At 37.8% G+C, this 13,796-nt stretch overlaps 1 protein-coding gene across 1 annotated transcript; it reads left to right on the top strand.

Moving 5' to 3' along the window:
• Positions 1 to 5,765: 5,765 nt before the first annotated feature.
• On the top strand, positions 5,766 to 10,030 carry them4 (thioesterase superfamily member 4). The gene is made up of 6 exons (XM_030392513.1): positions 5,766 to 6,241; positions 7,494 to 7,686; positions 8,132 to 8,294; positions 8,459 to 8,569; positions 9,231 to 9,355; positions 9,460 to 10,030. Exons 1-6 carry the CDS (start codon positions 6,110 to 6,112, stop codon positions 9,504 to 9,506), a joined length of 771 nt encoding a protein of 256 aa, XP_030248373.1. The 5' UTR covers positions 5,766 to 6,109; the 3' UTR covers positions 9,507 to 10,030.
• Positions 10,031 to 13,796: the final 3,766 nt, after the last annotated feature.

The following is a 13,796-nucleotide window of genomic DNA, read 5'->3' on the forward strand; positions in this document are numbered from 1 at the left end:
GAGTATATCAGTCTGAATTCTTTGATTCCTGCTTTTTAAATCTGAATCTTCTCTGGTTGCTTCAAACTTAATATCTTTGGGTCATTGTAAACAAAACAAGCCATTTAGGGACATCACCTTGGGCTTTGGGAAACATGGCCAACATTTGTTTAACCATTTTATAGACCAGACAACTAATCGATTAATTGAGAAGATAATCAACAGGTTAATCGACAATGTAAATACTCATTAGTTAAATCTTTAAAGTTACAGCAACTGAAGTTATCATATATTGAAGTAAAAAGTAGCCAACATTATTTGCCTCCAAATGTATTGGAGTGGAAATATACCATAGTACCATAAAAATGTAAATACTCAAGTAAAATAGGCCTACAAGTACCTCAAATTTGTACTTAAAAGGTAAATCCACCAGTTTTACACTCTAAAGTGAGTTTACAGGTCTTTATAGTAATACTGCATATGTGAAAAAAGTAGTGTAAAGTCGTTTGTGGCTCCAGAGACAGCTGCATGTAATCTGATAAAATGCCTCCAGTGATGTCACTCAGTTGCATTTTGAAAAGTACACTGCACTCCCATAACACCGTCGGACAGTTAAACACTAATGATCAAACTTGATACAGCAGAAAGAGAAATATTGCCTGTTTTATTTGATGCATTCTTCTTCCTTTTTACGAAAGCTGGTTCCTATATTACCCACAATGCAACTTAGCCACTGAGTGACATCACTGGAGACAGTTTATCAACCATACAACTTCCTCTGGAGCCACACAATGTCGTAGTACTCCTAAAGACCTGTACACACTAAAATGTTAATGTATAAAATTGGTTGAGTTACCCTAGAGATACAATACTTCACTAAATGTATTTAGTTACATTCCATCACTACCTGTGGAACTGGATGTGACAGCCCTTACCTGCAAGGCTCCAGGCAGACTGCTCTTAGTTCAACCCAGCATCACAGCAGCTCACATGGGTACATTTTTCCCTATTTACTTGTGACATTCAAGTTTAAAAAGGAGAATTTGTATCCATGTACATGCATCTTAAGGATTACATTTAGTCACTAGTAGACAAACTGATTGTTAATTAATATATACCGTAATCCAATAAATTCAAGTTTTTCTTCTTATTTTTTTTTTAAATATCTGTCCATGTAGATGAATCATGTAGATTTCATGACAATATCACAAATTGCTCTGATTGTTGCTTGGTTTCAGTCTCTAACCTGCACACAGCTACAGTAATGTTTATTAATCTGAGTCCAGCAGAAGAAGTAGCTGCCGTTATCATTTTAACGCCTCTATTTGTTTTCAACCTAAAATCAATCCTTAAATGGTGTGTTAAATCTTTAAATTCTCATTTCATACACGCTCGGGATTAACATTTTGTTTCCCTCTTACATTCTCTGTCATTTCCGCAGCGGATCACGAAGCGGCTAAGACAACAGCTCAGACGGACATTCAGAGTCTGAAACAACAGATTTTGGATCGAGACAAAGCTATTTGTGCCTTTGCAGATACGACTAAGGAGGAAGCACGGTAAGATTTTTAATGCCTCCATGCATCCTCCTGAAAAAGAGCAGTCAAATCCATTACATCCATACATCGTCCAGTACAAAGCAGAGGCACGCAATAAAGTCATTGCTGCGAAAGTAAAGACTTATGGCACACTTACTACATCCAGACATTGCAAACTAATTAGCATTGTGTTTTCTTCCCTTCATTTTGCAGGAAACTGTGCGGCGTCTCTGAGGCTACAAAATAAAAGTCATGTCAGAAACACTCAACATTGACTGTGAGCTTTTATAAAGAGAAGCCAAACCTTTCATACAAGGCTATGTTTTATAATATTCCTGACGTGCAGTTCTGCTAGTTTTTTAATGTAAAAAATAACATCCCCAAAAATGGTGGGATGAATGGCTCAGGCATAGGGAGCGGGTAAATGTTACGTAGTTTCATTTAATTTTGTAATGTGATGATGTTGGTTGGTCAGATAATTTGGTCTTTTGTCTGTAAAACACAGTCAGTGCGTTTACATGCACAGCTTAGTCAGATTACAGCCATAGTTCGACTATGCTGCTCAATCAGACAACTGCAATTGTCCGAGTATACATGCCGGTGAGAAAATCGGATTATTGGCCGGAGCATGTCATACCCCGGTACGATAGGTGGCACTGTACCCATTTCAACTAGTGGTAACAGCGCCTTCTCCGGCTGACCTCTTTACGTCACCAGCAACAACAAACTGCCTCGGCATTCAAGAAAGATGGCGTACGAAGAGCGAGACGAAGCTACATCTTTGTACATTTCATATGGTGTACATGATAATTACGCAAACTAGATGCACAATGGCGCTCTTTCTCACGATTCCGGAGGAAAGACGCCGCCGTCGCCGTCCTTCTACTTCCGGCTCACAGCCCTGGGAAAGACATCTCACGCCTGCGCAGAATGCAAAATCCGATCCGATCTGATAGAACGTATACATGCAGGCGTAATGCGACTATCAATCTAATAATCTAGGTGTTTTAGTTCGACTATGAGAAATCCGATCCGGTCCGATTTTAGTCAGACTAAGGTGTATACATGCATCTTAAAAATCCGACCATAGTCAGACTAACACAGTAATTCGGTTTTCTTGAGTGTCATGTAAACGCACTGACTGATGTTTGTAATTAGAGCCTACGCAAATAGATACCCCGACTCGTGTAGTTGTTATAAAAGATGGCTTTGCCTCATTGAACAGGTAAAACCACATTGTGTTGCACCTGACCCAACCTGCCTGAGGCGTTGACAGTATGTCCTATCCAAGAATGGGGAAAAGTTCATTCCATAACTAACATAAGTTAAACCAGTGTTTAATCATGTAGGACAAATTGCATTATTCCAAATCATGTATCATCAGAAATCAAATGATGATAAAACACAGTTGAGTGGCATGTTCCTCTACCTCCCCCTAGTGCAGAACCGAGGATAAAGTTTAAAGGTCTCGCTGATTTTTCAGTGATGATTAAGAGCTACTTGGCATGCGTAGTTTATCTCCCATTTCCTGCTCTACCACTTCAGCTCAATCTATAAAAAACAAAAGCTCTGGGGTTGTTATGTCAGCCAGTCTGTCTGCTTTGCATCTGAGCTGTCAAAGGTTGCCTCCAGCATGCTACCAAACAGTATCTACTGTTAGTTATCTGTTTGGTATCTTCCTACCAAACAGTAGATACTGTTCCAAAGGATGGTATGACAAAGTTGAAGTCTCCTGAATAGGCGTCACATCTGATAAACGGCAAACAGACGTCTGGTTGAAACTGTCCTAGTCAATTTTATTACCTCTTCCAATGCACTAACGTTAACTCAAGTGGTGTTGAGTGAAATGTTGTCTAATTGTGAAAACTTAAGTGTAACAACAAGTGCAATGAGCAATCAGGTCTTATTCAAGGGATCACATTTGGAGAAGGGTTTATAAAATGTGGCAAGACCTGTGAATAATTGAAATGTCTTAGACTGCTGACATCAAATTATATTAATAAAAAAGAGGATACTATTTAATTTATTTTGCTTCTCTTTTTTTTTCTTGGTGTTTCTTGTGCATAAGATTCTATTACAATAAGAATAGTGGCAGTTCTTTACTGCGTGGTTTGTCCTTTGTTTCAGTATATTTTATGTTATGGAAGTTGCTAAGAAAATCTGCATGATGTCACCCTAATATCCTCTCTTGCTACACATCTGGGAAAGAATCTTTTTGTATGCCTGATCTGAGCTGCACGATATGTCGTTTGAGCATCGTCATCGCGAGGTACGTGGGCGCAATAGTCACATCGCAGGGCCTGCGATGTAGGAAGCAAATGAACTCATCTAATTTCAAGAGTACCTGACACACACACTGCATGCACAGCGCTCCACCAATCACATTAGTTCTTATTCAGTGTACCGAAGCAGACCAGGCCCCTGCACATGGTGTGAGTTGCTGGTAACGACATTGAAAAATTAGCAACGAACAAGAGAAAATCACAGAAAACGAAAACTTGGTGCCAAAAAGAAAAGAAGTCAGTTATCCTAGAATTATTTCGGCAACAAGAAGGATGATATTGACCAAACACGTGTAATGTGTCGACAGTGCCTTGCATCTGTTGCCACAACCAGAGGTAAAACAACTAATTTGTTTGACCATTGACGTCGGTACCACAGCTTGGTACGACAAAACGAGGTAAGATCAGTGCAGGTTATTGTCCACAAGAAAGCAGCAAGGCAGCGTAACGTAAAGTGCTATTCAGGTCATCTAATGAAAATTCCTGTATTTTTAGGGTTAAAAAAATCGCAGTGTCAGTTTTTTCCAATATCGTGCAGCCCTAATGCCTGATCTGAACCATTCCTGCAGTTATATCCAAATGTAAGTCCAATCTACTATCATTTTGTGTAACATTGTATTTAAACATCTGCAATATGATATGATAGAATTCTGATGGTTTTGTTTGAGTGTGAATAAATAAAACTTAAAAGACGTGGTCAATGAATGCATTTTTTTGTCAAAGCAATGAAAAGTATCCCACAGTTTATGACTGATTTTGCTGTGATTGTGTGAAGATTCTTAAAATGTACTAAATTCTTATCAATTCAAGCTACCCCCCAAAATCTTAAAACAAACCCTCTCATGACCCTCAATATGAACTTCCAAACCATTCTTTTAGGAAAAAAAAAGAGAATTCCATTTCCTTAATGCATGTTTATATTTAGTACTGTAAACTTACAAACAACACTCAGATCATTTTTTATATCAGATCCCCTGAAATGAAAATACTTTTGTACACAGTCTGGGAGTAAGTTTGTTTTTTTATTTCATAACAAAATGTAAGACATTTTTAAAGAAATGTATAAATACTGTATATGTTTATAAAATTGTTTTATATTACTGAGAAATTGCTGAGAAAATTCACATCTTCAGAGCTTTTGTATTTCTTGTGATGATGAAACATTGTGTAACCCACCAGGACTCAGGACATAATGGTTCCTTTAGGTTTTAAAATTGCTGTGATCTATCCACTTGACTTGTATCATTCTGACTGTATTAATGCATGTTGCATACATTTTGGCAGAGGTGGTTATTTTTATTTTTATTCTAACCTTAATTTTAACCTTAGCTCATATTATAGGTAAATGATAAACTGTGTCTATTAGAGACAGACAGCTAAGACTGTTGTACATACTATGTACCATTAAACCTACTGACCCACTGTCATTACAACATAAAATCATCCCATGTTTTTAGGCTTTCATTCTGTGGTCCTGGATGATTTTAATTTATTTATTTATTTTTGACTATTTTTCATCTTGTGTCCTATAGGGTGCATTGCCTCTTAATAAAACTTAACCCTCATGCAACTGATAAAAGACCATATTTAGTAAAAAAAAAAATATTTTCCATGTGATATCATGTAACAAACTGGTATTAAAATCCTGAAAACGAATGCATATTTGGTAGCTATCATCAGGGGTGATGTTGGTTGAAAAGTGTAACCGATTGAAAGTTGAAAATAATATTAATAATAATAATAAATACTCAAAGCATCTAGTACAAAATGTTTTCATGTCAAAAACTGCCATAAAAATACTCTATATTAATATTATTTTCAACCTTCACTGGGTTACATCTTCCAATCAACACTGCTCCTAACACATAATATTCATTCATTTTCAGGACCGCAACCGACTGGAAAAAGTGAGGCACTGTTACGGTGTGCCCCGCAGCCAATCACAGTACAGGGAGTAAGTCATGTGACCTCCATGACGCTGTACTGAAAACCTCGTGCCGGAAGTTGACAACTGGCTGACCAGTTTGATGACACATGAAAGTCACCGGTGAAACAAGAGTAGTGTGTCAAAACAGGGCGTATTTTAATTTTCATGGACTAACACAAACATGTGTTAAACATGTTCCGTCGACATTATATAGCAGCTGATTCTTTATTACAACGTTAGTGCTGTCTAGGTGTTAGCTACCGTTTGCTAGCTAAAGCTACACCTGCTAACTGTTACAACATCAGCTTACTACCTGAAAACACAGGCAGTTCTGTGAGAGACAGTGTCAGCGAAGGTTTCCCTCCATTCTCGTCAGTGTACAGATGGCGAGAAGCCTCGGTAGAGTATTTAATGGCTTCCAACGCCTCGGCTCTCTCTCTCCCATGAAGGCTCACCTCAGCCAGCCGTCTGCTACCAGCGTGGCAGTCAGGAGCACCCTTGTACGGAGCATGGGGGTATGTAACGTTACTGTTTGGAAGAAAGTGCGTGAAATTACTGGTCTGAAGATCTTTCTGAATGGGGTTTCATCTGCCATGTAAACTCATTCTCTTTTCTCCCTTTCCAGAGTTTTCTCTAGTTAGCCTCTAGTACAGTGTAAATAGTGTAAACAACTCGGGTTGTCAAGGGAAACGTAAAATACAACTCAAGTCAATATTGCCAAAACATGTAAAAATGTTAATTTTAAGCCATGTAGAGTAAAGGCATTTTTAGTCTGTTGACATGTATTTTATGAATGGGCCTATAGCTAAAATGTAAACCACTGAATATGTCAGTTTGTATTGTTATTATATTCTTACTCATACGCACTAAGTGGTCAGTGTATTTGGTACCCTGTTAAGAGAGGTGATCATCTATCTGTTTGTCACTGGGGATGTAGTTTGTGGTGTTGTTGTTGAACTGGAATGTATTATATCTAGAGGTGTTTCTGATGTTTTGCCCACTACATCTACAAACACAAGAATTTTTCAAATTAATTTTAATATAAAGCAGTCTAGCAGTAACACCTCTGACAACCTCAGAAACCTCTCTGACGGCATGATGAATAATAAATCACTCTGGTCTGTTTACCAAAACAGACTATTTATTACAGTTCTAGCATAGATAGAAAACAAGGTCATACGGAGGGGAGAGAACATATCTCAAGAAAGGTCCTCTAATCTTTATGACTGGACAGGCTGAACCTTCTCTGATGTTTAAGGAGCATTATGTCGTTCTGGACAAGAAATTCAAACTAAGAATTTGAGTATTTACAATAATAATAAAGTAATGATACAAACATAAATATTTATTTTCATAACTGCATAAACTGTTCTCAGAGGAAATTAAGGTCCCCAAACACTGTTAGTGAAGTAAAACACTATGAAACTGAGTTGTCCTTTAAGATGGTATGTTTGTTCAGTTTATTCCGTCGTGAAAATGAAGAGAGTTTGATGATTTAGTTATTTTTTTCTTAAGCATAAAAAAACAGTCAATGAAGATCTTACTCTTCTGATTAAATTACACTGTTACCCTTCATTTACATAATTTATTAAGACATTTAATTCAAATGCATTACTGGGTGAACCTAAATTATATGCATAGGCACCTAAATGAAATATTTAGGCACGCCAGTTCTACCAGTATGAAAGCTAGTCTCTAGCCCTGTAAAAAGCCTTTTTAATCCCATTTACAATAACTAACTGGATGATAAAACATTTACCTCTGCAGCTGGCACTTCCATCACCCTTCTTCTCCAAACCCCGGGACTTCAGCCTGCCTAACTCCTCATGGAGCTCAGAAATGAAGCGGCTGTACGAGCATTATAACAGCCAGTGTGAGGTGGAGACGGAGGCAGGAGAGAAACAGGAAGGGCCTTGGAGGAGACTGCCGAGCTACAATCGCCTACTCAAGTATGCTACAGGTAAAAGTGCAGACGTTGAATTGGATGTTTGTCTGTGTTTTTGTTTTGTTCATGAAATTGAGTTGGCATAGTGCTGGTGCTTGAGTTATGAAAATAATGAATGGATTGAGCTCTTAGGATTGAACTTAACTTGAACTTGTCAGACTTTAAATCAACTCTTTCATATATTTATTTAATTACAACGTACCAAATGGCAATATATGTATTTGAACCACAGAATAACCGTATTCACCTATTTATATTTTTGATATCACAATATATTGATTTCCCAATTCCTTGTTGGTATAAAGAGGAATACAAGTACGCTAATTTGACGTCTGGATAAAACATTAAATCATAATTGAAATATTTCATGCTCTACGACCTTTGCTTGCACCTTTCTTATGTTATTTATTTTATTTCCTGGGATGCTCTGACAGTTCACGTGTATGTTTTTTTCCATCAGGTGGAGTGTATCTTAGTAAGATAATCCAGTCACAAGCTCGTCTTTTTACCCGGAACATCAAAGAGACGGGAGCAGCATTTGAGTATGTGTTGTTTGTTAACAGTGAGGAGAAGAAGTGTGTGTGCATTTTCCAGGCTGGACATCTACTGGAGGGGCCACCAGGGTGAGATAACTGTTGATGTTGTACACATTTGTGTATAAACTTATCGCAAAAATGCCCACAAATAAATATATCATTAAAAAAATAATTGTATGGAAATGGACGACTTTTAAATCTGCAAGGTTCACAAAACCACTTTTCAAATTTGGATTTGTGTGTGTTGCCAGACATGTCCACGGGGGGGCAATAGCTACCATGATTGACACTGTGACAGGAACTCATGCAACAATACTCTCTGGACCTGTAATGACTGCCAACCTCAACATCAGCTACCGCAGGTACACAAAGAATATATTTTGACTTTAAACAGTTGATTTGTTGTGGAACAGATTGTTTTTTGACATGTAGTCCAGCAGATTTAATCTTGTTTGTTTAATTAAAATATTAGCCAAAATGTAAATGCTGCTTTATATTTTTTAGCATTTAGCTAAACATTGTTTTTTTTTGTTTGTTTTGTTCATTTTACCTTCGCTTAAATATTATATCCTGTTGATAATTTTATGATCTCATCTCAGTGTTAGGAGCAGCCTCTGTGTGTCTGTGTAACCTCATTTGTTTTAGTGGAAAGTTGTGCATTTTACCATGTGCAGGGTGTATGTTTCATTGTGTTCATATCAGGCATTTCATTAGAAGTAAAATAAGTGTCAACCAGGTCTGGGTTGGTTTAGTGTGCATTTACAGTGATTGAATACACAAATGAAAGATACATTTCAGTGATCTGTGTAATTTTAACACTGCTGTTTGACTGTAAATGTACTGGTTTGCATTTTGTGTTGAGCCAAGGATTATTAGATATTTATTTAGGACTGTTTGCGTTGAACATTTAATTAATTCCAGATGTTCACGGATATAAAAAAAACTATAATAATTTTGCCAAATTATGACTATCATCATCTATGGTCAGTTTGCCCTGACTTAACACACTTGTCTTGTCCACAGCCCCATCCCACTGGGAAGCACAGTGCTGCTTGAATCCACTCTGGACAGGAAGGAAGGCCGAAAAACATTTATAACATGTAAAGTGACCAGCACCGACGGCTCCAAAGTCCACACAGAAACAACAGGTAACATACATCCCATGTCTGATGGCCATGATGTCTGATGAAGCTTGTGGTTGGACACCTCTCTGCTCTGCTGTTTTGTCACTGTCCTGTTTCTTTCTGTGCAGCACTGTTCGTGTCAATCAACATCGGCCACTTACTACTGGGAGGCTGACACAGATGCACCATCCTACCACCAACTAACACTGTCAACGAGTCAAGACCACAAAGTGTGTGTGTGTGTGTGTGTGTGTGTGTGCGTTTGTGTGTGTGTGTGTGTGTGTGTGTGTCTGTGAGCGAGCGCGTTTGTGACTGTCTTATAGATTTGCAGTATTTTTGGGGGAATGTGTATTTAAGAGGGAACTTCTCTGAATACAACAGTGTTGATCTTTTATTATATCCTCATATTCACCAGTCTCTGCTGACCTGTTGTTACTGACGAAGTGTACTGGTTGATGAAGTACCTTTACTTGACTACCTCTTCTTAGTATCACTAACACATCAACAGTACATATCCTAACATTATTTATTGAGCTTATTGTTGAAGTTTATTTATTCAAAGTTCAACAATGTTGATGGTTTTATAGATATAATACTTGGGCCTTTTGAAGTGAGGTTATTGCTCAAAACGTACTGTACATTAATACTTTGTTTTCTCTAATAAAGCCTCACTGATCGGTATTGTATAAATTATACAAACCATGTGTTTAATTTATTTGTCATCAAGTGAAATTGTTTGCAACGGGGAACTTTTTTGGTTTATATACTGAGGGTTTTTGCTTCAGACCTTTCAACAAAGAATTGAGTGGATCCCTTCAAAAGATAATGTTGAGTTTTTCTTTGTATTATCAAACTATACCTAGCACTCCAAACTATATTTGTAAACTTTTTTAATCAGTCCCTTGATCCGAGTTGATAGTTTACCTGTCAATATAACTGGCAGTATATCTAGAAAATGTAATAAGGATTAGTGAAATTGCTATAATTACATTTACATTTTTGCATTTTGATTTTGAATTCGAATTATTTTAAATTAATTTGAAAAATTTGCTCAAGAAAAATGCAGAATGTCATGCTTTTTGTCTCCAATGCAGTATGTATTGATTTTATGGTTATTGTGAAACTTGAATCCTCAGCTGTCATTTTAATAAACTGATGTAATCAAAGAGATTAAATGAAGCAGATGCATCGTTTGTTCCACCAGCTGAAAAGTGAGAGATTAATGCTTCATTCTAACACATTTTAATTGGATTTGAGATCATGAGAATATCTTGAGTTAAAACCCCAAATCATCATGATATAGCAGCATTTTCATGTCGTTGATAGGCTGGTATGTCACTGACACAAGTTTCAGCCTTCAGACATAGGCATGCCACAAAATGCTGTAAAAAGTAACACTGTCCACATCACAGAGATCTGTGCTGCTCTGGCAGCTGCTGCAAAACCTGATGCTAAAAATATGACAACTGGAAGCAATAAGCAGTTTTGGGTTATACAAACACTGTACTGACTATTGAGGACAGCATTGCTTTTGATTTTTTGTATTTGCGTGTAAATGTAACAACACCAAACTGTTGTTGGTGTAACACTTATAATGTTTACATTGTGTGTGACATGTTGAGGGGTAGGGGAAAAAGAAGACCTCGCTGCTTTAGACAACTGGCAGTTTGGGAACAAATTTCAAATATGTGTGTTTAAATCTTGATTTAGTCTGTGAATTTAAAGCAGAAAAATACCTCACTGTCTATAACACAAGATAAGTATGAAGGAGATGGACAAGTAGATCAAAAGTTGCAAACAAACACACCGTCTAATGTGCTGAGACACATTTATTTGCGACTTGTCGGTACTAGACCATCAGGCAAATAGTTTGTTAAAGAGAGGCCATCTTACATAGGGAGTGGCTGCGAGCCTGCAACCACAATAACAAACATCAACTTCCTCACTGAGAATAAACCAAAACTTAATTTAATAGACGCTGAAGGTCCCAAAGTCTAAACTTCAGTCAACAATCACCTCAAGTGTCCACTAAACATGAATTTCTGAATTAATTTATAGTATTTTACCTCTCTAGCTTCATGTAACCATATGGTTTGTTTACTCTCAGATTCTGTGGATTTAAAATCATAGTTAAAAAAAAAATTCTAATCTTATTTCTAATTATGTTTTGTCAAAATGCTACTCAGCCAGCCAACAAGAACCAGGCTCTGATACTTTTACTTGCAACTAAGAGTTGAGTTAATAGACTGCTCTTAATTTTTCCACAAGTCGTCAAGGTCACTGAGTTGCACTTCCAGCAGTGAAGTAATGTTGATGTTTATTAACAGAAAAAGACATGGCAATTAACTTTGCTCGATTCAAGCTAGATCTAAAATTAAAGAAGATCTTAAAATGAATCAGTTGTCTCTTTAATGTTTGCTGTCATCGCTGGTTATATCAGTGACTTATTTCGTGTAAAATCCACCGATGTATTTGAGACGCAGATCAAAATGTTCTCTGTCATTTCTCTGAATAATCACTGAAATCAATGTGACAGTTGCGGAGTAAATTCTTTTTGCATCCATTTCAAATATAGGCGCAGCTGAGTGAGTCTTTATTTCTCAGTAAATTATTGGCTATGACCCTGCATGCTTGTAACTGCACTTAACTGGAGCTCTCACACAGTTTGGTCTGGTGTGTGGTTTCTGAGTGTGGGCTCATCACAGTACATGCCCGGTGGTCTCCTGAGGGCCCCTCACATCTTTAACCTCAGTTAAGTGCAGGTGGAAACGCAACTAGTGTCTAAAATGTGTGTGTGTGTGTGTGTGTGTGTGTGTGTGTGTGTGTGTATGTGTGTGTGTGTGTGTGTGTGTGCATGTGTGCGTGTGTGCGTGTGTGGTTAATGCAGGACGAGGAAGCGGGTGGGGGGGGTGGGGGGCAGTTGTTTTCAAGTTTCAGTTAAAACCACCTGCAACAACCTCTGTCCACTGTCACACTGCTAGAACTGAATTCACTGAAGATATCAGCGTTGAAAACCCAATTTCCACTGGAAAGGATTATTCGCTGACTTGACTCGTAATCTTTCCTGCTACATGTGTCTGTTAGTGACTTTACAGTGAACACCTACCTTTCTGACTTCGTAGTGATATTGCTGTGGATCAATATACTAAACAAAATAGGCCCTAATGTCTACTTCTGAAACAGTTCTCGATTGTTTATTTTACAGTTGCAGATGTCAATCAAGTAAAAGTACTGACGTATTTTTTCATAACCTCCCTGTTTTGACTGTTGGTCAGACAGAAGGGGCAGGACAGAGAAACGACGGGCTCTGTAAGAAGTATTTTAACTTTTTGCTTCGTTTGCTGATATATTTTGCTCTCTGTGGTTTAGAACAAACTCAGTAAGAATGTTTATATGTCCCCCAAGACCGGATTACCAAACAATACAGTTGGCTATGTCACTCTTCTGTGAGCCCATAGTGGCAGGAAAGCCCCTCAGGGTTGTATCACGCCCTCTCTATAGTGGATATGAGCCGGTGACAACAGGATGGAGGTACAGGGCACCACTTTCGCGGACCTGCCTTCCAGTATAGCTTTAACAATTCTGATAGGAGGTGTGTGTTACTTGCGATTTGTTATTATGTTCTTATTTTATGGTTCCTTTATTGCTGGTGATGATGTAAAGCAGAAAACTTGTCAGTTTAATGATAAACTGACTTATCATAACATTGGATTTTTGTGGGTCCTCTTCACCTGTCGGCCTCCATGATCATTGACAGATTTCATCCCAATAGGCAGGCTGACTATGATGGGACAGAGTATCTGTTAATCACTGCCTGACATACTGCAGTGCTGTAAGAGTAGAAGTGTTAGATCTTTGACCTGAGTAAATGGAGAAAAACCACATAGGACCAATATTCTGTTTCAATGAAAAGCTATTAAAAGTAAAAATACAGCAGAATGCCCCTCTTACAGTTTTGTGATAACAACTGACATTATTATAAATGCATAAATGTCTAAGCAGTATTTAATACGAACTGCCTTGTACATATTTTAAAAGGCAGCTTCACCAGTTTTGCATTTTATAGTGTGTTGATAGGTATTGAGGAGTATTATGTGAAAATAACTTTTGTGGCTCCACAGGAAGCTGCATGTTATCTGATAAATTGCCTCGAGTGATGTCAAGCAGTGGCTAAATGGTATTGTGGGTAATGTATGGACTATGGACAATGGACTCATTGGGGACAGTTTAAAGGTGTCATACACATTAAATTCTGATACTCAGTGGTGTTTGCAGCCAAAATAAATCAACTTCCCGGCTGTGAAAATCCCTGGACCGCCGACTGAGCCAGTTAACTTACGGTTTAGTGCCCAGCTAACTTGAATGGGGATAAACGTATTTAACCTCTTTTACACTTTCCAAATGTTATTGTGCCAAATGGCTCAAATTATGACAGTGAATTGAATAATTTCAAGGTGGTTGAGAC

The sequence above is a fragment of the Sparus aurata genome, chromosome 17, assembly GCF_900880675.1.
Source record: "Sparus aurata chromosome 17, fSpaAur1.1, whole genome shotgun sequence".
In the NCBI taxonomy this organism is placed as follows: domain Eukaryota; kingdom Metazoa; phylum Chordata; class Actinopteri; order Spariformes; family Sparidae; genus Sparus; species Sparus aurata.